This window comes from Ursus maritimus, unplaced genomic scaffold (assembly GCF_017311325.1).
Source record: "Ursus maritimus isolate PB19 unplaced genomic scaffold, ASM1731132v1 scaffold_10, whole genome shotgun sequence".
Lineage (NCBI taxonomy): Eukaryota > Metazoa > Chordata > Mammalia > Carnivora > Ursidae > Ursus > Ursus maritimus.
In genome coordinates, this window is record NW_024423344.1 from 27,925,929 (window position 1) to 27,952,522 (window position 26,594).

The 26,594-nt window shown below is 40.3% G+C and overlaps 1 protein-coding gene across 3 annotated transcripts in view; it reads left to right on the forward strand.

Moving 5' to 3' along the window:
• Positions 1-3,013: 3,013 nt before the first annotated feature.
• The window catches only part of EPSTI1 (epithelial stromal interaction 1), an 83,206-nt gene continuing 59,625 nt past the window's right edge, over positions 3,014-26,594 (forward strand). For 2 of the 3 annotated variants that reach the window (XM_040623130.1, XM_040623135.1), the window contains exons 1-5: positions 3,032-3,363; positions 19,517-19,575; positions 21,236-21,319; positions 24,549-24,622; positions 25,285-25,368. In XM_040623130.1, the coding sequence (XP_040479064.1) occupies positions 3,185-3,363; positions 19,517-19,575; positions 21,236-21,319; positions 24,549-24,622; positions 25,285-25,368 (480 nt within the window). In that variant the 5' untranslated portion in view covers positions 3,032-3,184. Of the gene's footprint in view, positions 3,364-19,516; positions 19,576-21,235; positions 21,320-24,548; positions 24,623-25,284; positions 25,369-26,594 lie in introns of all 3 variants that reach the window. The other variant, XR_005832816.1, reaches the window with a different exon arrangement.

Below are 26,594 nucleotides of genomic sequence, written 5' to 3' on the forward strand. Positions count from 1 at the left end.
GGTAAAGGACATACTTGGACATATTAGCATTAGCCCAAATTGGTGAAGTTTCTTTTTGATTTCATCTTATCTTTTAATCTTACCCTAGCGTGTTGGGCTAAAACTGCTCATTGTAGTCTGGAATTGCCATTTCCTATCAATGTCTCATTTTACAACATTATCCGGTCTACAGCCTTTCGAATCCTCCTTTCCTTTCCACTCAGGTTCCCTCTTCCCCAACCAAAATGTCTTTTCCTTAGATTAAACTCCTTTACCTAAAGGAATGAATAAATGATTATCTGCCAGAGGCTGTTACATTTTAAAAGAAAAACATTTCCTTAAGGAATGTCTAATTGGCCAAATTTCAGGCAATTTAACAATCTCACTGGATTTCAGGGATTCCCCCATAGCACTTAAAACATACAGGTAATTGTCTAGTACAATGGTTTGTCGAACTTTTAAAGCCACAGAACTCTTGTGCAAACAAAATCGGGCAGGAATCTGGTACATGGAAGAGATTAGGGCTCAAATACTCTGGTTTAGGCAGGATGGGGATCCAGAACCTTCTCCACTCATCATGCTTCTCTCCACCAGCCATTGCTGCAGAGGCACATGGCTCTGAGCAACCCTAGTAAAAGGCCAGCCTATATTCTCACACAAACACATACGTATAACCTAAGAGCATATGTGATACACAAGTAGATGGCCCACTCTCAAATATCCTAAAGGAGCCTGTAGATTTCTGTTGCAGTAATAAATCATAGTCACATTTTTTAACACTTAGAGAATGTAGCAAAATGAGAAATGAACAGATTAAGCAATTTAGATTTGGCCTATTATCCTCTATTTCCATCTCATGTTTGAAACTTTGCTGTGCTACATGGTTGGGTTGTAAAATAAATAACGGTCAACTAAGTGTATTCCTGAAGTCAGCATTACTATTACTAGCTCCTTTGGAAGAATTGGTTTTCCCTTATTCAAACTTTCAATTGAATCCAACCATCAAAACAATTGCTTTGTCCTCTGAAACAAAAGTTCCAGGGGTATTTTTCCCAGCAGATGAGATTCTGAAGAAGATGGCCTCCTGAAAGGCTACCCAGATCCACTTTTTGGTGAGCTCCTCAACTGCCTTTCTCACCCTGCAACCCAACAGTTTCCAAATCAAAGTCTTTCTTTCACCTTTGCCAAAAACCTGTCCCTCCTCCTGGTTAATGATCAGTGGTTCTGCCTTCTTCCCACACACAAAGCTAAAACCTTACAGTGACCATCAATCAGCAACCATTAAATCACTGGGACTCTAAGCTAGGCAAATTATGGAGATCAGGATTTTTCAACCTCAGTGTTACTGATTTTTGGGCAGGATGATTCTCTGCTCTGGGAGGCTGTCCTGTCCATCACGGGATATTTAGCAACATCCCTGGCCTCTACCCTCTAGATGCCAGGAGACAAACCCCGACCCTCTTACAGGCTTCATAATAAAAAGTGTCTCCAGGCATTGCCAAATGTCTGCTGGAGGAAAATCAACTCCAACTCCATTTGAGAAGCACTCATGTGGATTACCTCTTTATTCCTTGCAGTACCCCACAAGTTAAGTGTTGTAACTTCATTCCACATAGTGTAGTTCAAGAAACTGGGCCTCTGGGGAAATCAGTGACTTGTCCTTGGTCATGGGGCTGGTATGTGGCAGAGCTGAATTTCAGAGTACTGTAAAAACTGTCTTCCCATCTGTCTTTGCTACCTCTGGAGCTCAGTTCCCTTTTGTATCTAGTCGTGTTTGTTTAAGTTTTTTTTTTTTTTTAAGTAATCTCTACACCCAATGTGAGGCTTGAACTCACAACCACAAGATCAATGTTGCGTGCTCTTCAGACCGAGCCAGCCAGGCGCCCCTGCATCTAGTTTTTTATCTAACCATGTTAACCTTTCATTCTGGATGCCTTGATTTTGCTCCTCCTTCCTGTTTCACTTGCTATTGCCTTAGTTCAGATCTGTATTTCCTGCCTAGATGATAACAACCAGGCTCTTAATCTATCTCTCCGATTTCAGTCTCTTCATTTTTCAGTCTCCTTTTCACATTGCAGGCAGAACATTCTTGAACATTCTCAAATATTACATAACTGCCCTATTGAAAACTCTTCCGTGCCTTCCACATTGCCCACAGCGGCTCTTCAAAGTCTCAAAGGGTGGTCCCAAGACCAGCAGCATTGGTGTCTCCAGGAAACTTGTTAGAAATGCAAATCCTTGGGCAAGCTGAGGGGGAGGCAGAAATGATTCTCCAGGCAGCCTTGCTAAGTAATTGATCAGACGTTCAAGAAATATTGATTACATCACCTGGTCTGTGCAAGACACTCAACTATGGGATGGAGACTTTCTCAAATATGGATTTGCAAGACTCTGTATCTGTAGGTCTGGGGTAAGTCTCAGCTTCCATATTTTTTAAAAAGCTTCCTGATGATTCTGATGTGTCTTGGGTTGATCATGACTATCATAATGCCCGCTATACAAAAGTGAGAGACTGCTCTTGCCTCCCACGACCTGCATTGTAGGAAGCAAGTAAACAAATGCTAACGTCACCGCCACCGTGGTAACTGATGCAAAGCAAGAGCTTGCTTCTCCTCTTGTGGGTTTCCTTTGGTTTTTTATTTCACTGTACACTTTCTGTAACTAGAAGTATTTGCACAACAACCAAACAACAGTCATTACTGATAAAAGGCAAAATTTTGTTTGGATGATTTTATTTACTCACCTGATCTCTGGTGTCCGAAGGTTAATATATTGTTCATGGTCTCAAATAGCCAGCAGTTACCACAAATTAGGGTTACCTGTTAAACAGTCCCTAGAGTATCTTTCAGGATTCTGGTTCCCTTGTGGCTATGGGCTCACAAGGTGTCCGTGGCTGGTGACAGTTCTCTTTATGCTCTAAGGTGGTTGTGAGACCTTAAACCGACTCACTAATAAGGGCCAAGCCAGCTCCACTCTCCAGCCCCCAGGGCGGCGCCGTGGGAGCTGTTACCTGCGATAAGGTCAGAGAGCGCCTGAATAGAGCTTCAGTGGGGAAGTCCTTTGGGGCGGGCGCAGCTGCAGCTGATAGCGGGAAATCGAAACTCAAGCTGTTAAAACCGCTGCCCCTACTCTTCGGAATCGCATCTCGAGACTCCCTAAGCGTCCCAGCCGCAGTGGGCGCCCGGGAACCCGCGGACTCAGAGCTATGTTCACCCGCACTCGGGTGGCAGGCTCCGGGCTCGGCGCCTCTTCCGCCCCCCGCCCGGCCGGGGACCCCCCTGGACGGCGCCCGGAGCCAGGCCAGCTGCGAGGTCCCAGACCGGGTTTGGAGGCGGCGCCCCAGAGCCCTGCGCAGGAGAGCCCGGGACTCCCCGGCCAGCGGTTGTAAGTATTTAACGACCTGTTTTGGGGGCGGGACCCCACACCTCAAACATACAAGCACTTTCTCAGTCACTGGAGTTTGAAACCACAGGGACCCAGTAACAGGGTTTTTGAGAGAATGCAGCTTTATTTGCCTACACAAAAAGCATTCAGAAATTATTACCTTATAATTTGAGTGTGCCAGTCTGCGGGTCTTTACTGAATGAGCTCCCGTTCCTTTCAAGGACACTGCTTTCCTGATTCTTGGGACTGGCTACAGGATTGAAAAGACCTGGTAGAAATCGCCCAAGCTTCTGAGCTTCTTATTAACTTTCCAGGTATCTCCAGAACTCACTCTCTTTAACTAGGATGAAAAAAAAAAATTTCCTTCCTGTTTTAAAAAATCAGGGCCTTAAATGATGCCAGGGTAGGGGCGGGGAGGGAATGTGGTAGGGGGTAGAGGATCCAAATGCAGCCTCTGGGAGCACGCTTGCATGTCAACAAAGTTCCCAAATAAATCACCTCTTAGGACTAGAGCAGTGAGGCTGGGTGAGGTCGAGAGTGGCTGCAGGGTTTCCTGTCCTGGCGTGGGTAGGTGCTCTATGCAAGAACCGTTACAGGTAATTTACAGGTAACTTGGTCTTCGGTTCAGGGTCTCCAGTCCAGGGTCTCCAGTCGGTACCCCGGAAACATTTGCTATCACCGACAGGTGATCCTCTCTTTCTTCCCAATGGAAAGAGCTTCTTTAACGCAATAGTATGGTGTACACAGTGCTTTTGAAGTTCTGCCTTTGTGGATTGGAATTGTCCCAGTGGTTTCATTTTCATTTCCCCCCTTTCCATCAACTCCTAGTCCCACGAAAGATAGCTGGTTGCTAAGGAACCGTATATAACCTTATGACCAGTAAACAGTAGATTTTCTTTCATCCCTTCACTTTTGAAAGAATTCATAAGTACTGGGCTTTTAATATTATTCAGCTTAGGGTTACCGTAGATGGGGTGGGCGACCTGGGGGATTTCAGTTGGAGATTGCTTCATTTCTCTCCTTTGCAGAATGAGAGATGTCTTGCTACAATAGACATTCATTAATTTCAAGTAATCTACATTTCAGTAAGCTGTAGCATTTACTGTAGTAGAGATCATGGGCATACAGTCTTGTGTTGATGAACACCCTTTCTATGTCTTTTTGTTTTATTAAAGAGCATCTACTTAGATATGATCATTTAGTTGCAAGCTCTTATCAACTCATAGTAGTGGCTGCATCTGTTTTTATTTTATTGTAGATTGCCCCCAGAATCTTGCTGGATGAAATTGCTCAGAAAGGGGCAGTTTTCTAATTAATTGTCCAGGCCTCAATTCCTGAAGACCTCGCTGTATACTATTTTGTGATTTTTAAGATTTGCCAGTAGACCATTAGAGAGTACATGGGAGAGTTCAGTTAGCTTTCCTAGAACTAACTTATTTATTTAAGATTTATTTATTTGAAAGGGAGAGAGAAGGGGAGAGGGAGAGGAAAAGAAAGTCTCAAGCAGACATCACACTGAGTGTGGAGCCAGACATGAGGCTTGATCCCAGAACCTTGAGATCATGACCTGAGCTGAAGCCAAGAGTCAAACACTTAACCAACTAAGCCACCCAGGTGCCCCTATTTATTTATTTTTAAAAATATGAACCAGTTGCAATAAGTAGAGAATTATAAGAAACATCCCCCTTCGGGTGTTTAATATCTAAGATCTTGTTTGGACCGCTCTGAATTCTTACACCTCCATCAGTCATTTCTATCTGTTTATTCCCACTTGTCTCCTTTAATAGAACTGGAAAACTAGGGAAAATGGTTGCCTGGTAAATAACATTTTAGTAAAATTCACACACACACTAAAAGCCATTAAGAAGGGGGTTTAATTTGGGGTGCCTGGGTGGCTCAGTCAGTTAACAGTCTGCCTTCAGCTCAGGTCAATGATCCCAGGGTCCTGGGATCGAGTCCCACATTGGGCTCCCTGCCCAGTGGGGACCCTGCTTCTCCCTCTCCTCCCTGCTTGTGCTGTCTCTCACTATCTCTGTCTCTCTCTCAAATAAATAAATAAAATCTTTAAAAAAAAAAGGGGGGGGAATTTATTCATTTTTTTAATTTTTGGAGAGGAATTACAGCATTTTCTGATGGGAAATAAAGAAAAAGGAAGTATAAAGTGCTTAGTAAGCTTCATTTGTTCACTCTCAATATGAGCTTATTTATATGATAAAGATTGAAATTTAACCTTGTGTTGTGTGCATCCCTCCATTAATTCATCAGGGAAGCGCCATGCAGGCATGGGAGCACGGGCTTTGAGGACAGATGCACTTGGGCCCACATTCTGATACTGCCAATCTTTGCTCTCTGAACATCAACATGGTGCTTAACTACTTTATGCCTCAGTTTCCTCATTCCGTAAAATGAGATAATACCAACCTGTGAGGGTTTCTTTGTTTTTGCGTGTGTGTATGCATAAAAGGTAATGTCATGCCTGGTGGAAAGGAAATGTCCAGTAAGTGTTGGGTGCTGATAGCCTTGAATTCATTTAACAAATGGTTATTGATCAAGTACCATGCTGTCACCCTGAAGTGGGGTGTTTGTACCTTGTAAAAATAACACTGATTTAGAACACCTACTTACATATAAATATAAATAGAGATTTTAAGGCTATCTTTTAAAAATTTAAATGACTCTGAGAATCTCTAATAGACTCTAAGGCAAGGCTGTGGTCTAGACTACGTTTGGATTTAAGTAATTATAAGTGCTAATTCATATCGGCTTTCCCAATTATTTTTAGTTGATTTTTCTCTTGTCCCTAAATATCATAAGCCATCTACACAGATTTAAAGAGAAAAAAACTCATATATACTTCAAATCCAAAGTAACACTTTCCCTTTCAATATTTTGCTTTTTTATAAATATATCACACTCACTTATAAAATATCTAGATAAATATAAGAATAAAACGTGGGTTTTTCTGTAAGGGGGTTTTCACCTGACTTTACCCAATTCTGGGCAATAGGCCCTTGTCTGTGATAGCAACACAGGGTTCACTTCATTCAGAGGCTAGCCTCTAATCATGCCTGAAGTGGTGCTTTAGCTTGATGCTGTTTAAAGGAAATAAAAAGGTATTCTGAAAATGAACCTGTAATGTGGAATTTTGCTGTTCAGTTAAGTTTACATCAGATGAACTGAATTCGTATATAAATTAACATATTTGCGGCCTACTTTATACTAAGAACTGAAGACACTTAAAGATGAGCAATAATAATAGCAAACACATGTAATGCTCAGTGTGTGAAAGTGCGTTATAGGTCTTATCTCTTCCAGGCCTCACCACAACCCTATAAGAGGATCTCTAGCTCTGGATATTTAATTAAATATTTAGGAACAAATAACTACTCAACAGAAGATAAGCCCTTATGTAGGTTATAGTCTAATTGATGGGGCACACGGTGATTAGATAATTACAGGAATGACTCTTCATATGTGCTGTAAAGGAAAGCCAGGGTCTGAGCTAGTCTCAGGAGCAGGAGAAGTGTTCCCAAGAAGTGATGTCGGAGCTGCAATCTACAGGGTAATTAGGAGTTATGTGGGTTTTGTGTGTGTGTGTGTGTGTGTGTGTGTGTGTGTGTGTGTGTGCTGACATCCTACATTATTCCAACACCAACCAACTTCAGTTCAGTTCTGACACTACCCAGAGTTAGCACAGACCCCACGGGTTAGGGCCCAGTCTGACAAGACTGCCCCTGTTTCAAACATCAGCCACAAATGCCATCCCCAAACTACCCACACTTCTGCCTGGCTGACTACAAATGTGGGTGTTTCCCTGACCTCTCCTCCCCCAGTTTGATAATTCACTAGAACGAATCACAGAAATCATGGAAACTGCTATATTTACCTTTACAGTTATATTATAAAGGGTACAATTTAGGAACAGCCAAATGGAAGAGACACGTAGGGCAGGATATGGGGGTGGGGTGTTGCACAGAACTGCCATACCCTGTCTGGGTGGGCCACACTCTTAACACTTTGATGAGCTCACCAATCCTCAGTCCTTATTCAAGAATATTTATTTCAGCTCCATTACACAGGCATAATTGATGAAAGCCTTGGCCACTGAGTTCATCACTGAACTCAATCTCTAGCTCCTCTCCCCTCCACAGAGGTGTTAAAGGGGCAGAACTGAAAGTTCTAACCCTCTAATCATATGGTTGGTTTTTCTGGCAAATAGGTTCCATCCTAAAGCATTCTGGGGTCATCTCATTAGCATATAATCAACACTCTTATCACTTGGAATCCCAAGGATTTTTGGAGTTCTGTGCCAGGAACCAGGGACAAAGACGAAGTTTTTATATTTTGTTATGCAACAGGAGTTTATATAGCCTCTGTGGCACCCAGGGAAACTTGCTATCCCGGTCTCCTTCAAAAGAACTTACTGTGGGAAGCATAGTTGCATAGTCCATTGACAGTCCCAGCTGCCACCTCTTTGTCCATTATACCCTTTGTTCTCAGAGCACGTTGATTCTGCCTTTTTCCAGCCAGTGTCTGAACATTCCAGGGTACTAGTGTCAGCCTATTCCTGGCCCAGGTGGGACTCCTCTATTGGGCAACTTTTGCCAGAAGGCTCCCCATTGAACTAGCTAAGATTTTCACAGAGCTGTACAGAGGTATGAGGCTTTTCCCACTCAATCCCCCTCCCCTCTCTGCTTTCATAGGTATCAGGTCTGCTCTTGTTCTTAAGGCTTTCATGGCCTACCCCTGCTTGTTCCCCTTTGGTCCTTCACAAGTATTCTTCCCAATAACCCTCTTACATGTCTAATCCTGCCTTGATGTCTTCTTTTTTGGAGGACCCAAACAGACACAGCCTCTTAGACACACCATACCCCTGGTTACAACAGCTTAGACACTATGTGTGTTGAAGTGCTTTATAATTGTACTGGAGAAACCCACTCTTTTTTCTTATTTCCTCCCTTTGGGGCTCCAGTTTCCTTATTTCCTTTCTCAAACTTCAAAACATTTCCCAGTTTGCTGTGCTCCAGGGAAGAGAATAACCCTGACAACTGATACTTTTCTTTCCCTTCATCCTTGAAGTCTCAAGGGACAGTGAAGGGAGAATAAAGGATGGCTTGGTAAGACGACTAATTAATGGCCAATTCCCAATTTTTCTGTCTTCCCCCCGTCAAGAGCACTGTGTTACATTAGTGTTAAGCATTTTATAAATAGAAGGTGGGATATAAAGTGGAATATGTCATAACACAATCATTAAGTTATAGTGTTCAATTTTCATGAACATCACTATCTAATAATTGTTTATTCTGAATCCTGAAGTATAATTTCTTATGTCCAAGACAGATCATCAAAAACTTCTTAGGTCATTCTTGACACACCTCATTTCAATCTGAACTAGCCACATAAAATAGTCTTAAATTAAGTGCAAGTTTTTACAAACTTATGAGAGCCTATAAGAACTGCTCTATTTCTTTTCACTGCAATGCCCCAGATTTCTCTTCTGAATCCTCATATGAGTGTGAGAAAATAAGCTTTTGCCTATAGATGTTAAATGGCATGAAAGCATCGGGCTATTACTCCTCCCTGGGGATAGTGAGCTGAATAATGACGAAGTTCCTTTTAGTGCTATGAAATAATAGGACATAGGAAGCGAAAATCTATGATTGATTCCGATGAGTAATCTTCTTGATGGCTTAATATAGATGGCTATTCATTAGAGAACTATAACTCAGTCTTCAGACAAGGCTCATAAGCATTCAGAAAGTTTGTAAAACAACAGATAGTGTTTAACTCTTAATGATAATTATATGGCTCGATGAGCTTGTTAGGTGTCTCAGTGATTACTATATTCTAGCAACCTAATCAGTAGAACTCTACCTATTTGACTTATTTTTGAAATGAAAAATGTGGCAAAGCATGCCAATACTGTAGTAGCTTAAAGTAAATTACTTGTGACCTAGAATAGTCAAACTGGGTACCCCGAGAGAATAAAACCAGAATAACAATCAATAGCTTGAACTCTTACGTCTTGGACTCTTAACCATATGCTAGACCTTGTACTATACATGTCATGTAATTCCTTTTTCTCATCACAGTAAACACTTTGCCACGTTACAGTTGAAGAAACTGAGTCTTGAGAGATTAAATGATTTTCCAAGGTCTCATGGCTTTTTTAAAATGGTAGAACCAGCACTCCAACCTGAGTCTATCTACCAAAGTCTAGATACTGCACATGAGAGGGAGCTGGAGGAGGAAGTGGTAATACAGCTGGGTATGTTCCCATCAATCATCATATTTTCACTTCAAGAAAATAGATGTTCTATAGGCTAAAAGGAGTGATACTATAGAAACAGTCATGTGACATTGACAGCTTTAAAATTCTTTGGATAGAGAAGTAGTTTATATGAGTCCAGTTTCTGTGGGGATTCTGTTGTCTCTGGTGCTTGTCTTCAATGACAGTTTGGCAGGCTTGCATTTGAACAATTCTCTCACCATCCCTGTTTATGAGCCACCTAAACAACGTCCTGCCTTCTGGTGATCTTTCAGACTTCTGACCATAGGCCAGAGTAACCAATTCGTTTGACATTCATGATCTAGGACATGTGTAGGTATATATGAGTTTATATATAACAGGAAAAAAATTCACAACCCTCACCCTTCCTTTGTGTGATGCACTCTGACATTTTCTACTCTCATTCATTAAAAATAAACCTGTTAAATTGGTTTCATGACCCATTAGTGGGTTATCTGTATGGCGTGAAAAAAACGTAGTTCTGTGCATGGCAGAAGAAATTGCTGGAGTGGATGGAAAGAAAAGACATTTTGGTTTGCTAAGCTCCAATTTATCTTCCTGTTTATACAGGAGGGTAGAAATCATGGTTCTGTTTAGGACAAATTTCCAACTTTTCTGCACTAGATTTCACTCCTCCGTATGGAATGCATTTGCAGTCTGCCAAGTCTTAGGGAGCAATCATTTTTGCTCAAATACAGTATCAAAAATGAGTGGGCATGTCTCAAAAAGTCTTTGATAGCTGAAACAGTGAAACAATAAACCAACAGGATGATGAAAGCAGGAAAACGCATAATACCTCTAATAATCAGTAGAAGCATAACAGAAATGAGAAAAAAAGAAACTTAGTTCAATTACACAGTAAGGTGATTTAATTCAAAGTCAGTAGAGTGCTGTAAGGTTATACATATTGTTAAGGTTAATTGCATCTATTCAGAATCTATTTGAATCTGAAACAAAAGCTTAACAGGAAAAAAATCATCAAAGGGAGAAGCCTGCATTTGAAGGGTCTGTTCTATATCAGAGAATCAGCTAATGATGATCTTCCTTTGTTCTGTAATGTTTGTAATCCCCCCCAAATATGAACACTTAAAAGGCAATCCGTTAAAGTCCTATAGAAAAACTAAAGACATTTATCATCATTAAAACTCAAGGGCTCATATGGCCCAGTGTTTGTTTTACTGTGGCACCAGAGAATGGAAATCCTGTGCTGCCCAATCCTGAAAGAAAATCTGATCTCCTGCTTGAAGTCATTATTTTAAATATTTCCTCATTAAAAAATCTTCGAAATCTTTTCCCCTGATTGTAAAAGCTAAGTTATATCTGCTTGTTATAAAAACTCAAACATTACAAAAATAATATAGAAAGTAAAAGTCCCCTGCAATTCTAATCTTTAGAAATAAACACTTCAAATAGTTTGATATGAAGACATTTTATTTTTAAAGCATAAGTTGTGCTCTTTGATTTTTTTATGCAAAGTAGAAAGTCTTAGAGCCATTATGCTTTTTGACTTCTATTGCCAATAGAAGGTGACAGGCAGGAGAAGATACGTTCTCAGCTCAGTCAAGTCAAGATTAGTTTCAGCCTTTCTCTGCCTTCCTTGTTCTGTTGAGGCCCTCAATGGATTGGGTGATGCCCACCCACAATAGGAAGTGCCATCTGCTTTACTCAGACCGTGGCTTCAAATGCTTACCTTTTTCAGAAACATCCTCATAGATGCACCCAGAAATAGCGTTTAGCCAGATACTGGGGTAACCTGTTGCCAGATCAAGTTGACACAGAAAGTTAACCATCACACCTGGACTCTTCAGAAATGTTAGTCATGAAAAAAGTCAAGGAAATGGTCCTGGATCACTGAAGTCTATAGAGACGTGTCAAACAACAGGCATGTGTAATCCGTGATTGGATCCAGGATGTGGTGGGGGTAGGGAAGAATATTCTAAACACTGGAACAATTTAGAAATTTGAATATAGAGTAAATATTATATTAATTCCCTTGGGTGTGATAGTTTTTTTAACATGTAAGTGGGGGAATGTCTTTGTTCTTAAGAGATACATGCTGAAGAATTCAGGGTTATGTTACTGACTCTGCAGCTTACTTTCATATGATTCAGAAAAAATAAAGATGAGGAAAGTAAAAGAAATGTGGCCAACCATGAGCCATTGGTAAATACAGGTAAATAGTAGATGGGTTTTCATTTTACTAATATTTTAATTTTGCTTGTAGGCTTAAAATTTAAGATAAAAAATTAGGGAAAAAGTTATTTCAGATTATTCTAAAGTTCATTGTGCCTCTTTCTTTTTTCCTTTATTCTTTTGGGATCTGGAAAAATTAAAAGGAAGTTTGTCATGGAGCTGTATGCTTAAGATTTATACAGCTTGTCCTAAGTGTATTATAGCTCAATAAATAATTTAGGGAAAAAAAACCTGGGCTCAGAACCATGCTATCTTTTATGGAAGACTATTTGCTAATCTTTAATGAGCTATTTATCAACACCACTTTATTTCATTCAGTGGTTCTTATTACTCCTAAGACACGGATCAAAGAAAAGAATCAGGAACTAGGATATAGATGTTAGAGACAAATGCCAGAACCAGGGTTGTAAAAAGACAATTAGCAAAACTAAATCTCATAAATTTGGAAGAAGATGGAGCAAAGAATTCAGTCACAGCATGAAAAAGGAGATGTACTGTGACTCAGGGCTACGTTTTATTACATATGGTGAAAGAGGTGTCATATTATATATATATATAGGTTATACATAATTCTTTTATTACAATTATATGTAATAGATATCTGCAAATAGGTATCTGAAGCATAGAGGGCTTTATATTTTTCTCACCTATGAAATAAATCTGAAGGTAGTTAGTCTAGGGGTGATGTAGTACAAATAGCAGGCAACCATAATAGAACATTTATTTTCTAGCATTGTTCTGAGGACTTTATATCTGTACTCTAAGATATACATAGCTGTTATCCCCGTTTCACAGGTGAAAAAACAGAAAAACTTAGTAAGTTGCTCAAAATTGTAGTTAGAAAGTAACAGAATTAAGGTTTAAAACCAGGCACCTTGGCAATAGATTACAACTAATGTGGTGGTTTTATAGTCATAGGGCACCAGATGGCTTTTGTCCTTCTGTTCTGCCATTTCTGATGCATGTCTTCCGTATTCAGTGCCTCATTGACCAAGATAGCTGCTTGAGCACCAGCTACCACTTCAGTCTTCCAGGAAGGGGAAAGCAACAGAAAAGCCTTTCCTGTCTGTCTCCATTTGAAGGAGCTTTCCTAGAAACCTTCTCAATAGCTTCCACTTATGTTTCAATTTCCCATAGCTATAAAAAAGTTTGCGGACTGTAGTCTTTTAATTGGGTACATTGTCAACCTGAATAATATAAAGGTGCCTTAGGAGAAGGTGAAAATGAATGGATGGGTAGAGCCAGCATCTTTCCTAGTGTGAGAATTGAGGAGAGTCAAACATAAGAGCAGACATTTCTGGGATTTCAGAAATGCAAATGGGATATCTAAGGAAGAAAAATTTAAACGTAGTCCACATTCCTGTTCAGAGTATTGATTTTAGAGGACTATTAGAGTTATCTTCTGGATAATATTCTGTGCAAAGCTTTATTTTTATGCTTTGTTCATCCTGCAGGGTTGTTTATAATAGTGAACAATTGAAACAACTGAAATAGTTATGTGAGAGGTTATGTTATGCTGTATCCATGTTGTGAAGTGCTATGTAGCCATTTAATATTAAGCTTGTTACATGAATAGTTGGGAAACTACTTATAACTGAAGACATAAAATTGGACTTAAGATACGATTGCAGCTGTGTAATAATAGGTACAGAATATATACTGGACAGAAATTCACTCAAAGAAAAGTAATTGTGGGACTGCCTGGGTGGCTCAGTTGGTTAAGCATCTGCCTTCGGCTCAGGCCATGATCTCAGGGTCCTGGGATCGAGCCCCACATTGGGCTCCCTGCTCTGCAGGGAGCCTGCTTCTCCATCTGCCTCTGTCTGCTGCTCCCCCTGCTTGTGCTCTTTCTCTGTCAAATAATAAATAAAATCCTAAAAAAAGTAGATCTTTGAGGGTTGGGATTATGAGCAACTTCTCAATATTTAAAAAATATAATTTGTGCATTTTCATCTATAAGCATGTTTCTTTCAAAATCAGAAATAAAAGATGAATTTTGTTTTTAAATGTTCTATGCAGAGATTTAGATATAAATCCCTCATGCCTTGCATTCCTGGTTTTCTACTTTAAGTTATAGATAATCTTGAGCAATGCTTAAGACATGTGGACATAATTAGATCTTAATAATAATAATAATAATAGAAAATGTACAACCATTTGGTAAATATGTGGTTTTTATGCAAATGCCAATATCCTTATCACTAAGCAATTCTTTTTTTTTTTTTTAAGATTTTATTTATTTATTTGACAGAGAGAGACAGCGAGAGAGGGAACACAAGCCGGGGGAGTGTGAGAGGGAGAAGCAGGCTTCCTGCTGAGCAGGGAGCCCTATGCAGGACTGGATCCCAGGACCCTGGGATCGGGACCTGAGCCGAAGGCAGATGCTTAACAGCTGAGCCACGCAGGCGCCCCTCGTTAAGCCATTCTTAAGAGTGTTTATCCTGAATATTCTCTTGCTGGAAAAGACAGTCCTGCTTGGGCCTCTTCCACCCTTATATGTCTTGCTGGGTGTGCCAAGACAGCACACCAGACCATTTTTTCATCTGGACTATTCCTCAAGGTTGTTGTGTAGCTGGGAACTTTGAGGGATGAGGTGAGCTTTCCCCAGAACCAAGATCAGGCTTGCTTACTACATGCTGTAAAAGTGGTGGATTCCTCAGCTGTGTTCCTCACCTGCCACGCAAACACGCTGTGTGTGTGGCATCTCCCATGTCGCCCTCAAAAGACCCAGAGCCCGAGAGAACAAACATTAATTACTGCTGCTCATGCCATGTGCTGTGCCATGAGTAATAAAGTCTTAGTCTCTGACCCGGGAGTCTCATGGCTTTTACCAGCACCTCTGAAACAGTAACAAGCTCACTATTAGGCTAAGGTTAGCTTGTTAGGTTTAGTTTGGAAGTAGGCTCAAATCAAATCCCAGATCTGATATCTTTATGTTCTGAAAATAAGAATGCCTTATAGGTATTTTTACCAAGGAAGCAATTTTATACATTTTGCAAGTATACCTAACAGTTGGCCCCCACCCATCTCTACTCCCATCATTGGTTTTTGGCCTTTTAAAGATGATCTTTAAAAGATGATGATATGTTTAAAGAAACATATAATATTATGTTTCATATATATTCTTTGTATCTTTAGAGTGAATCCTTCTTGCTTTCCTCATAGCTTTTATCATTTATGTGTGTATCTAGTGTTTTAGGTGATGAAATGTGACATCTTTCAGGTCTACCCTGTATGGTTGTGCATGTTGGTAACTATACAGACTTGCCTGGCTAAAGGGATCATTTGGAGCTGAAATACATGCCAAACCATATGGCCTAGTGTAGGGTTAGCTCCACCTGAAAGAAGGGGCACATTTTTCTAATTTGCATAAATTTACCACATCTCACTGAGTGATGAGCCTACATAGGGGTGCTGGATGGATGGGTGTGTATGTGTGTATATACCTCTTTAGACTTTTCATGAAGATATCCTATGAACAAAGGTGCAGATGACCTGTCATCTCTTGTTTATCTTTTCCCCCTGGGTGTCTGTTTAGCCCTCCGGGATCTATTCAACTGTCCAACAGAAGCTGTGAATTAAAGAACTGACCTGCTTCACATCAGCCTCTTGTATGTGTAGACAATGTTTTGGGCTCTGCAGGTTTTGAGACCAAAGAGAACTCATGAGCCCTTCTACACTGGAGTTGTGGAGTGCTGGATCAGAGTTGGTGTAACAGGTTTAGAGGTTAAGGATGATTTGCTCAGCCTGATCTTGTCATTTTTTGTTTTTCTTGGGAATGTGGTCTGTTTATAAAAGAACTTTCGGCAACCTGAAAGCCTCAAAGTTTTGACTCATTTTGGCTAAAAGCAGTAAGCTTCAGAAGCCCATATTAAGGTCATAAAACAAAAACCAACATGAAAAGCCATAGCTAGAAAATAAACCTCTATCCAGTGCTTTTGATTAACCAAAAAATGATTTTTTTTTCAAGTTCAAGCAAGGTTAAGATTTTCTTGAACTAGGAAGATCTCAAACTAATTTTTTGTAGGACGGTAGACTACATGTCTACTATTCTGCTTGGAAAGATCTGTTTGCTGCTTAATCTTCTACCTCTTTCTGAATTTTTGCTCTTGACTATGTTTCTTTTTCAGTCAAACTAGTGTTGTTCCTAATTAGAAATTTAAATTACATCTGCTGCAGTTTGTACACACCAGGGAATATATTTATGTAATACTTTTAGCCAGCCAAGATACTTTTCATAACTTCAGCATAACATTCTTTCATAGAGTGCTTATTGATGAGACGTTATAAAAATTGTGCAAGAATGGACACGAGAGAAGCAGTTGTGTTGCTCAGGAGCGACCTCACAGGAAAAACATTCCTAAAATATATTTTTCTTTTATATATTTATTTTTTTTATGGTGCAAGAGCACATTTTCCTCTTTTTCTTGCGCTATTCTTTCTATGTTCTCCCTTAGTCTGTCTCACGGATGTGTGCTGTTGGAAAATGAAAAGAATCCTACAAATTGTGATATGTCATTAAATTCCAATGAGGTAATTAAGGAAACTCATTTTCAAAGATATACATTTATTGCAGTGACTTGAATGTTGCTTAATCAGGAAATGCCCAGAATACTAAATATAGGTAGGTTGGGCTTGTCTAGATCAGCCTCTTTGAGAGTCAAATTGTTGAAAGGGAAGACATGCAAGTTAAAACAGCAGAGGCCCTTGCTGTGGGTGGTAACTAATTGGCTGAAAACATGAATAAATTATACTTGTTACTCATGTCAAAAAAAAGAGAGGAGATAAGGGAGGACTATTTGTATCTACCGAGGTGTTACTTCTGCCACATGATTAAACAAAAAACAACAAAAAAAGCAGATCCTTAGATGTAGGCTCCTCTTCCTATAGCAAGTAAGAGGAATAGAAGCTCAATTACTTGCCATGCTTTCTTCTGAGTATTGTGTTTCAGATTTGGCATGTTCAGCCAAGAAAACGTTACTGAGAAGGTTGCTAAGGAATTCTCTAACATGAAACATTTATTACTGAGACCTCTGTCCTTGAGCCTGGGGTTATGTTAAAATGCTTTCAATTAAAAGGCTCTGAATTTATGGTTGGATAATTCTTTCCCTCTTTTCATGGTCCTGCACTGTGTCTGGGTACTTGTAGGCTACATGTATTGCAATAGATTGTAATTCTAGTCCTAAAACTAAAGATTCTAGTATGATGTTATCAGACTTAAACTTACCCAGATTAGATATCATAGAGTAAGATCTTTTACAAACGGATTGATTTTTCTTTCCAAATCTTTTCATGAAATTTGCGTATGGGAGGCGTGCGAAACTTGGAAAATTCTCTTTGCAGCAGCTGTTAGTAAAGTCCTACCAAAGAAACACTTCTTTTGCCATTTCGGATCCTATCTTTTAAACTTCAGCTTGCTATACTTCTCTGAAGATTTCTACACCTCTGGGGCCTTTGTGACTCTCTCCGACCTTGGCTGTCTACTTAACATCATCCTACTTTCACATTTGTTTGGGTATTCTTGTGGTGTGCTCCTGTGGCTTCATAAATTGTTTCAAACTAAAGTCTAAGCTCTGTTAAAGTGGTTGGTGTCTGTTTTTTGGTATTTCCCCTTACTCTTCAAAAGCCCCTTAACTCAAGTCCATAAATAGGCTCAGTTCAGTAGAGTACTCTGGAAGTCTATCAAGAGGGTGGAGATAAATGGCAATTATACTGTATGCTTTCTGTGTTGAGCTGAAGTGTTAGCTGCAGACACCCAGCTGGTCTAAGACAAAAGTCCTGGGTTTGAGTCTAAGCATCATCACTTAATTAACCTCGTGGCCTATGGCTGATGATTTAATGTCTATGTCTTTATCAGTGATTTAATCCCTAAATTCCCTTAAGTCCAAATGTAAAAGGATAACTTGATTGATCTATAGCAGTGGTTCTCACAGTGTGGTCCCTACATCAAGAACATGGACATTACCTGGGAACTGTTAAAAATGCAAGTTCTCAAACCCCACCCCAGACCTCCTGAATCAGGGACTCTGCACTTTAATGGACCCCCCAGGTGATTCTGAGGCAAGCTGAAGTTTGAGAACTACTGATCTTTGTAGAGGCAAATCCCTGGTACGGTGAGAAGCTCTATACCATAATGTTAGTGGACATTGAGGATTATGCGATCAAGTCACTCTGGCATTTAAATCCACTACCTTGTGTTTCATCTTGAAGGCTCTGTACAATGGCTCACCACTGCATCATATTCAAGCGTGCAGCTATTACACACAGAATTGCAGCTCCCAAGCTCCTCTGAAGTGCTGGCAATTGAGGAGTGAAAAATCTTTCTTAGGGTGAACAAAGAATATGGAATGGACAAGGGATTAATTTCCAGTAGCAGCCTCCTAATTTTGTATTCATAACGTCATATGCATGTGAGCCTGCAAATGCAACGTCTGCTGATATACATTGGGTAATTGGGCATCTTGCAGCCCCATTTGCATGCAAAGGTGGTTGTACGCTTCCCATTTACAAGTCTAAAATTAAAGCCCAGTTTGAAGCAGGCTGAAGTCTTGCTGCTAGAAAAATAATGAGATAAGGAAGAAATGACTTCTGTTAATCAGCACTTTGGCCTCTACTGTTCAATCTTTGCTAATTTGTCCTTTAAAATTGTACATTCTATGTTGAAGAGAGAATTCTAAGAGTATCTGGGTGGTTTTTTTTTAAACAATCCTACATTTATAAGCTGATTGTGTTTATCCATAGCTTTTCCCCTAAAACTGGACCCACACATATGCTGCAGTCTGTTGCTGTGCTAGATTTCTGCTCTGTGAAGTATTCGTGCTCTTGTGGGACCACATGCATCATCTCAAAGAAGAGCCCCGCCCCCCCCCAGATTTATAGACTGGCTCTGGGGCATCATTTCATTTTGGTTCAGCCCACATTCATCAAGCAACTACTTTGTGCCAGGCATTGTGTCGGAGGCTGGGTGTGTACAGATCAGTCAAGTTTCTGTCCTCAAAAGCTCATGATACTGTAACAGCTTCCTGGTATCTCAGTGTTGCGTATTTTTGCTTAAATGAAGTCTTCCCAGATCCCCACCTTGTGAATTAAAATGCTTCAAGGATCCTTCTCTGATTATGTTCTACCGGTGTCCCCAGAAGAATAGGGGACCTAGTGGACCCATGCCTGGAAGAGTCAAAGCCCCAAAGCACAAGATTGCGGCCAGATGGCCAGTCAGATGGGTAATGGCAAGAAGGTGGCTGCATTGCAAATGGCCTGTATTTCCAGTCGGTGGGAGCAAAGAATTCATGAGTGTTTTCTGTACCCCCAGTGTGGGTCACAATGGCAGAGAATGCCCATCTAAAGCCCTTTCAAAGGGACTTGCCCAGAAATGCCACCTGGAGGAACAACAGATCGCTACAAAGACAGTTTAACAAGAGCCAATTGTGAAGCAGTCACTTGTCAGTCTTCACCAACTGCTTCATATTTCTGTATTTGGCCATGTGCATTTGTTTTCACTTTGACAACTAGATTGTAAGCTCCCAGAGAACAGGGCTGGGTCTTAAGAAGACTATCTTTCATGGTACTTATGTGGTGGTGATGATCATAAATATACGAGCAGGAAGGATGTCTGGAGGTTTATATGCATTAGTAGCTTCTCGTGGTAATCAATGTTTTTTCTCTTCATTCCAGCACAGGCGCATATACTGTGATAGCACCAAATGAAAACCGAAGAAATCAGATACAAAGGAGTATGTATATTTACTCAATCAACATTAGAATGCTTCTCATCTTCTTAATAGAGTAGGATTGGTTTACTTAGGTTTGTAGTATTTTTATTTTCTCATTTATATAGACTTAGACTCACCAGATCTTATCAAGTTTTTTTTTTAACTTAAGCTGCTTTAATTATATCTTTTAAAATTATTCTATTGTTAGTGCTTCTAAATTTGTTTCTCTATGTTAATAGCGGAACTCATTGTGCAATTGTAAATCTCACATTTCTGTTGGGCTTAAACTTTTTCACATCTATTGCCAATAAATCTAGTTCCCAGGAAATTGGGCTGACTATGGACTATGAACACTTAGGAGCAGATGAATTATGTGAAATAGATCATGACCTAAGTTGTCCCTTTCTTGATCTGTCCTATCCCATCCCTTCTTAATGGAATTTTTCTTTAACCTCTGTGTTCCCATAATTCTGTAAGTATCAGAGTCTACCCTCAGCTGTTTTTATTTGTGTACCTCAGTTTCCTTGTCTAGATTACAATCTCTTTGAGGGCAGGGACTAACCTTACTCATTTTTGGGCTCCTTGTATCTCGTGGGTATGTAACATATTTGACTGAAGTTGTATGGTAAAATAAATGCTGTCATTAAAAGTTACAGGATTATACCTGAGAGGTGGATGGAGAACTAAAGTCCCACTAGTTGACAAAGAAGTTATGAGGCTTGTTCAAGTCAAGCTTTGGGGCTAGCCCTGACGTTCTCTGCTCTCCTTTATTGGATCTTGGTAGGAAATTTAATATTGTGGCTGAGAATGGACCTATAGGCACAACAGGAAAGCGGGTCTCTAAATTAGAGACTTGGGTCTCCACCAGACAGGTAGCACCCTGGGTGGTACACCTGCATCAGTGCCGAATACAATAATCACAACTATGCAGAGTGATTGTCAGTACTGCCAGCAGGTGACCAACCGAATCCTAAAGGTTCTGGCATTTTACAGGCTTTTGATTTAAATACTTTCCAGGTATTTAAAGCCTTAGTGTGGTCTGGAATTTTGGGATGCTTCAGCAGTTGCTTTTTTTTTCCTCTAATAATTAAAAACTACCATATATGGACATCTGAAACAATCAGGTCTAAGGGGGAGAGTCAGACGTGCACTGGAAGAACGGAATTAGTATCTCTGGCACCCCCTGCTGTCACACAGAGGGTATATTTGGGGAAATAGTTCACCAAGAGGAGGATTTCTGCCTGGTGGTATCCAGCGCAAGGAACCCAGGAACCCTCACCCCTCCTAGTTGCAGTAAGCTTGGGAGTCATTTAAAATACAGTTAATATAGGCATCAGAATTCTCTGGGGATATGTTTACTGTGTGTGAAGAGTTCTTATTGACATAAGAATTTTCTCGTTTTGTACACGTTCTCTAGAGGAAATTAAAAAAATTAATTTGATGTAAGGTTTTAAAAATGCCAGAATGAGAGGGAAAACTAAACTTCTTTATTTTAGTGGGAGAAAGTGCCTGGGGGGGGGCAGGGTGACCCCAAGGGGCGGCTTCCTTTCCTGGATATTTTGTCCACTTGTGCTCGCATGTAGTTAATTGCCCTCTGCTGTTTGTTCCTTAGGCTTTCAAGGGACCTGTTTTCTTTTCACATTCTAATAATTGATGATTTGACATTTCTCACCTGGTTCAGTTGCTGAGAAAGAGCTGGAGAGTCTTGAGAAGTGGAAGGAGCAACATAGAGCAAAGCCTGTTAACCTGGTGCCAAGGCGGTTAGGTAAGCCAGCAAACCAGGTGCCTGAATCTGGGAGGACAGGGCTGAGGGATCCTGTTAGCACCTTGCCTACACCTGTCTTTGGATGCACATTATAGGTTTTTGGGGTCACTGTGCTGCTTGGAATGGAATGCATTTAAAACTGAAACTCTTAGGTATGCAGGTATGTTATTGTTTCTGATTTTCTGCAAGAAGCAAATGTACGATGCCACAGTTATGTGGGAATAAAGTGATGGCTTAATTGCTGAATAATTTAGAGCCTCTTAGATGATGAGCTCTGAAGAAAGCTTACCTGGGGCGCTGCATATGCCTCGTCATAGCACTAGTCGGGATGGGAGTAAAAGCTAGCGCAAGCATATTAATCCTGGAGGTATTAAATGCTAATGGGGAAAAAAAAGAAGAATGGCGATTCAATTCTAAAACTAAGATGAGAATGAGCTGGGGACCCGGTGGTGGGTATAAAGAGAACACGACCTGTGTTATCATTCTACAGATAGACCTTTGGGCCTCTGGAGTGCATGCCAGTGTGTTGAATTGTGTGGCCTGCCTTTGCCTGGTGTTTGAATCATTCAACAGGGATGCCACCTAATAGGAATCATTCACGTCCTTTCTTCTCTTTTCTCTTCCAGCAGCATCTGAGAACTGAAAGGGCTGGATACACCATTCCCAGAGATTTAGTTAATACAAATGCCTTGGAGTCAGGGGCTACTCGTTGTCGCAGTAGTTCTAGAAAAGTAGTTTTTCCAGGATATAGGTTACATAAGCTAATTTGGAAATCACTAAATGGGTGAAAGTAATGGTGTTACCACCATCATTCCACTGTACTTCATGAAAGGGGTTAATCTCAAGTGTCACCTTTATGCTGAATAAGCCATATTTGAAGGGTACAACCAAGAAACTGCTTTGTCCTTCCTAATGGGCCCCCTCAAACCGGCTATGTGGGACTAGTTTTTCCCATACTCTTTGGATGAAATTAGATCTTTTTGGTCTTTCTCAAATGAAAGCTGTCCAGCTAATTCTAGGCATTAAACAGTGTCATTTGGTAATTAATGTTCAGTCTTAGGTACTAGTCAAAACTGTTACTAATGGAGATTAAAGCTTCTTCCCTGCTCCAGCCCAGGACTATTCTGGGTAGAAAACTAGCAAAGGACATGGGATGTGGCTGAATTTTTCTCTACTGACTCCTCTGTTCCCAGATTCTGACCCCTCCTGGGTCAAAGGAAGAGAGAGAGATAAGAGGGGTAGGCTCTGTACTGTACAGGTCCTGGTTTCTGAAAGTCTTGGTGAATCCTGACTGTGCATTCCCACCCCTCGGGTTCTTGGAGTTCTTCAGAGCCCCCTTGCCTGCCATCTATCTCTCACCTGGATTTCCCCGGTAGACATGACATAATTTCCTGCTGGCGTGCTTGGCTTCACCACTGGCTCTTAGTAGGTGGACTATTTTTGTAAGGTTCTGTTATTCCTCCAGGTGGCCCACATGGCCAAGTCCTTTAAGATGGCTTTAGATTGGCATTCTCTTTCATGACATCCCAGATTGGGAGCACAGGAAACACTTGTGCATCCTTTCTTCCCCTCAAACTCTGGGAATACAGACCATTTACCATGCAGCCACCTCTTCTTGATGACCTGAGTAGCCACCTAATAGCAGCCAGGTGCATGTAGGCTTTGACTTTTCTAGGTTTAGGTCCACTAGGTACTTCAGTCTCTTGGGGACACATTGAGTTCTCCAAGTGATTTTCATTAAATTTCTTTTGCTCATCTTGACATGAATATTCCTTCTTCCCCCAATATACATACAGACAAAATTGAATTCACAAAGACCTCTTTCCTCTGATTTCTACCTCCCTTTGACCTATCCAACCTCTTTTATAGGCTGAAGGCAATTGCTACTTAAGGGTCTCCAAACTGTTTTTCAGTTACCCCTTTGCAGATCCTACTGAGGGAGCCAGGCCCCTTACTTTAGAATTTGCAGCGGTTGGTACCTATTATCTTGAGGCCTTAGCCAATATGAGTCTCTGCAGCTTTCTGTTAATGATACATGTAGGAATGGTCAAGGTTATATGTATGGGAGGAGGCTGGGGGTAAAAAAAAAAAAGTCAAGAGTGTATTAAACTTTGAGACGAGTTTTGAACAAAACCTTCAAATTCTTAGGCATCTGACTTTCTTTATTTCTATTAATTCTCAACTCCTCCCCTATTCCTCTACCCTTTAGAATATTGCAATAGTTATGGGAGATGAAGACAGTGGCTGTAACATTAGATAAAAGATTCAATAGCCCTCACTGTTTCTTTCCTATTCCCCAATCCCTCACAACAGAGACTGAAGGGCCCAAACCAAATAGGCCTTATATATCTTCTGGGACTCAGAAGAAATGTCTCTATGGTGTTTTTATCAGTTCAATTACAAAAACTACAGTGAATGCAAATTGTTTTAATGCTTCTTCTGTGAGAATGAATCTTGCAGAGAACTGACAATTTTAGTGACCAAAGCACCAGAGAATTATTTCAAAGGAATCTTTATAATACACATACCAAGCTTGCATAAACACTGAGAAATCCCTAAGCAGCAATTCTTAGATGATTGTCAAGCTGCAAAGATTTCTGTCCCCAAATTATTTGAGGTTTAGGAGAGAACAGGCAGATAATCTAACTTCCATATTTTTCTCTTGAATACCTAAAAAAAGAATAATAAATAGTATTCACAATTACTAACTAAAATATTCCCATTGTAGTTTTTAAAACTGGATTATAAAGACTATGTATTTGCCTAGTGGCAAGACCCCTGAGGAGTTCCTGCACTTTGATACTAGAATATGGGGCAGTAGAGTCAGAAGAAGAAAAACAAAGCATCACTGATCATCATCCTTAGTAGGTTAAGGAATGGTCATAGTCAAGCAGGAGGAATGTTCTAGAATTTCTAAAACAGGCACTATTTCTTGTTATTTAGCATGGACCTTTAGGTGTAATTTCAGTCTAAGTGAAGACTTGAATACCTATGTGATTGTCCTCTTCTTTCAGGAATATGGCGCCATACTCTGACCAGCTCTGTTTCTCTTTTAAGAAATTACCATTCTCTAATATCTTAGCAAGAAAACTGGTCATATCCTTATTTCCAGGGATATGAAAATGTTAAAGAAATTCACAGTGTAGACTTATCATGTATTAATTAGTCTTTGAAGGCTGACATTTCAGCTTAATATTCATGCTTCACCTTTGTGACTTTTTTTCCATAGGTGGAAGCCAATCAGAGGCTGAAGTCAGGCAGAAACAACAACTCCAACTGATGCAATCTAAATACCAGCAAAAGGTCAGATTCCATCTCTTTCAGTTTAATTTTGGCAAGGAATTTGAGTACCTTACCAGGACTTTTGATAACCATGGAGTAATACAGTAACTTTACCAAAAACATAAAACCTTTAAATCAATTGCAAAAGGAAACTCTCAAAATCAAAGAAATCGGGAAGAGAGAAGCGAAGAGACAAATATCTAGAATTCTTATCCAAGTCATAGGTATCAGTCAGCAGGATCCTTGATAAAGGGATTTATTGTTTATAGCTTAACTCTACCATGTTTTGAATGTTTTGTTCCAAGAACATGGATTTGTTTACCCAATGCCAGTCATGAAAGTAGTAAGAAAGATTTAAGATGCCAGTGACTTTTTAAAAAAATAATGAACTCTATGAGTTTTATAGTAAGGAAATATTACCTGCTCTTTCTCCCCCCCTAACCCGGGACGGGGGTGGGAAGACAGAGACCAAGGAAGAAACACAAGGGATTAATTTCACGGGCAGGGGATACAGCCTGACCATTCTCTGTGATCTAAGTAGCTGGAAGCGCCAACCTATCATCATGGCGAGGTATAGCACAAACAATACTATAATTTGCCTTTCATCATAATTTTGTGTTCCAAAGGTTCAGACTGAAAAATAGTAACTGTTTTTTGTCCTCTGTAATTTCAATACAATTTAGCTAAAAAGAGAAGAATCTGTAAGAATCAAGAAGGAAGCGGAAGAAGCCAACATACAGAAAATGAAGGCAACTCAGAGAGAGAAGGTAAGACAGTAGAAAGGATGATAAGCTCTCACTCATGGAAGGCTTACTGCGTGCCAGGTTCTCTTCTCCAGGCCGCCATACACAAATTCATTTAATTCTCACAATAACCTTGCAAGTATATGTTATGCTTATTCCCCAAGTTTACAAATGAGGAAACTGGCAGAGAGGATAGATAACTGGCCTAAGGGCTCATGGCCTCAGAGCTAGAGTTCTTAGTGACTACACTGTCTCACCTCCCAGGCAAGAGATCCAAGTAGGCGCTGTGTATTTGACCAGAAGGCAAAGCAGTTAGTAACGATAGCAGTCGGTGCACTGCCATGTTTATATCCAAATATTGCATTTTCTGGGGTAAGTGTTCACTAGGTGACCATACCTCTCTTCCTGATCAAAGAAAAAGCATGCATTTGCATTTCAGTATTACTGATAGGATCTCTGCTAAACCTCAAAGCGAAAGTGATATTTTTAGTTTTGATTACCCTTTCTGGGGCTTGGCGAAAAAGTCTCTTAAAAATGTTTTTCTGCTACAGAAGAAGAAACAATGCCAGTGACTACCCCCACCACTCCTTCCTCCTCCCATTCCCCACAAAGTCCTAAGCTGTAGTTGGTTTTAGGTACTGGAGGTATGGGGACGTTGGTGCATGTTACTCACCACCAAGCACGGCACCTGCTGCAAGTATAAGACATGGAAACACCCTTCCTATTCTTGCTGTCTGTCTGCCTGCCTGCCTGTCTGCCTATCTCTTTCTCTCTCCCTCCATCCTTTTCTTTCTTTCTTTTTTTTTCTTTTAAAGATTGAGCGTTGGTCAAAATTTAAGCCTGGTTACCAAGCAGTAGATATTTTTACCAGTTGGGGAGTTAATGAAGCCAAAAGGTGATGGCTTATAAAACATATGCGAGTATAGGAGTCTTTTCTGCTGTCCACCTGGCTGGTGAGTAGACTGCCTTTCTTATAAGGTATTCGGTTATGTTGTATGATCTTGGGCAGCTCCCCGCCATGCCCCTAGACTAAGCCCCACCTCCTCCTCTTCTCTCATGGCTGGGAGCATTTGAAGATGGAGATGTGGGCTCTGGCGTGGAGATGAGACTGGACTTCTATGTGAGGAACTCTAATGAAATGCTGGAGGTGTAAGACAAAAGAGTATAAGGACTTTTGCTTACAAAAATTTGATTTGGCAATCTGTTTCCAATTGATCAGCTGCTATACCTTCACTGAAAAGATTTTTATT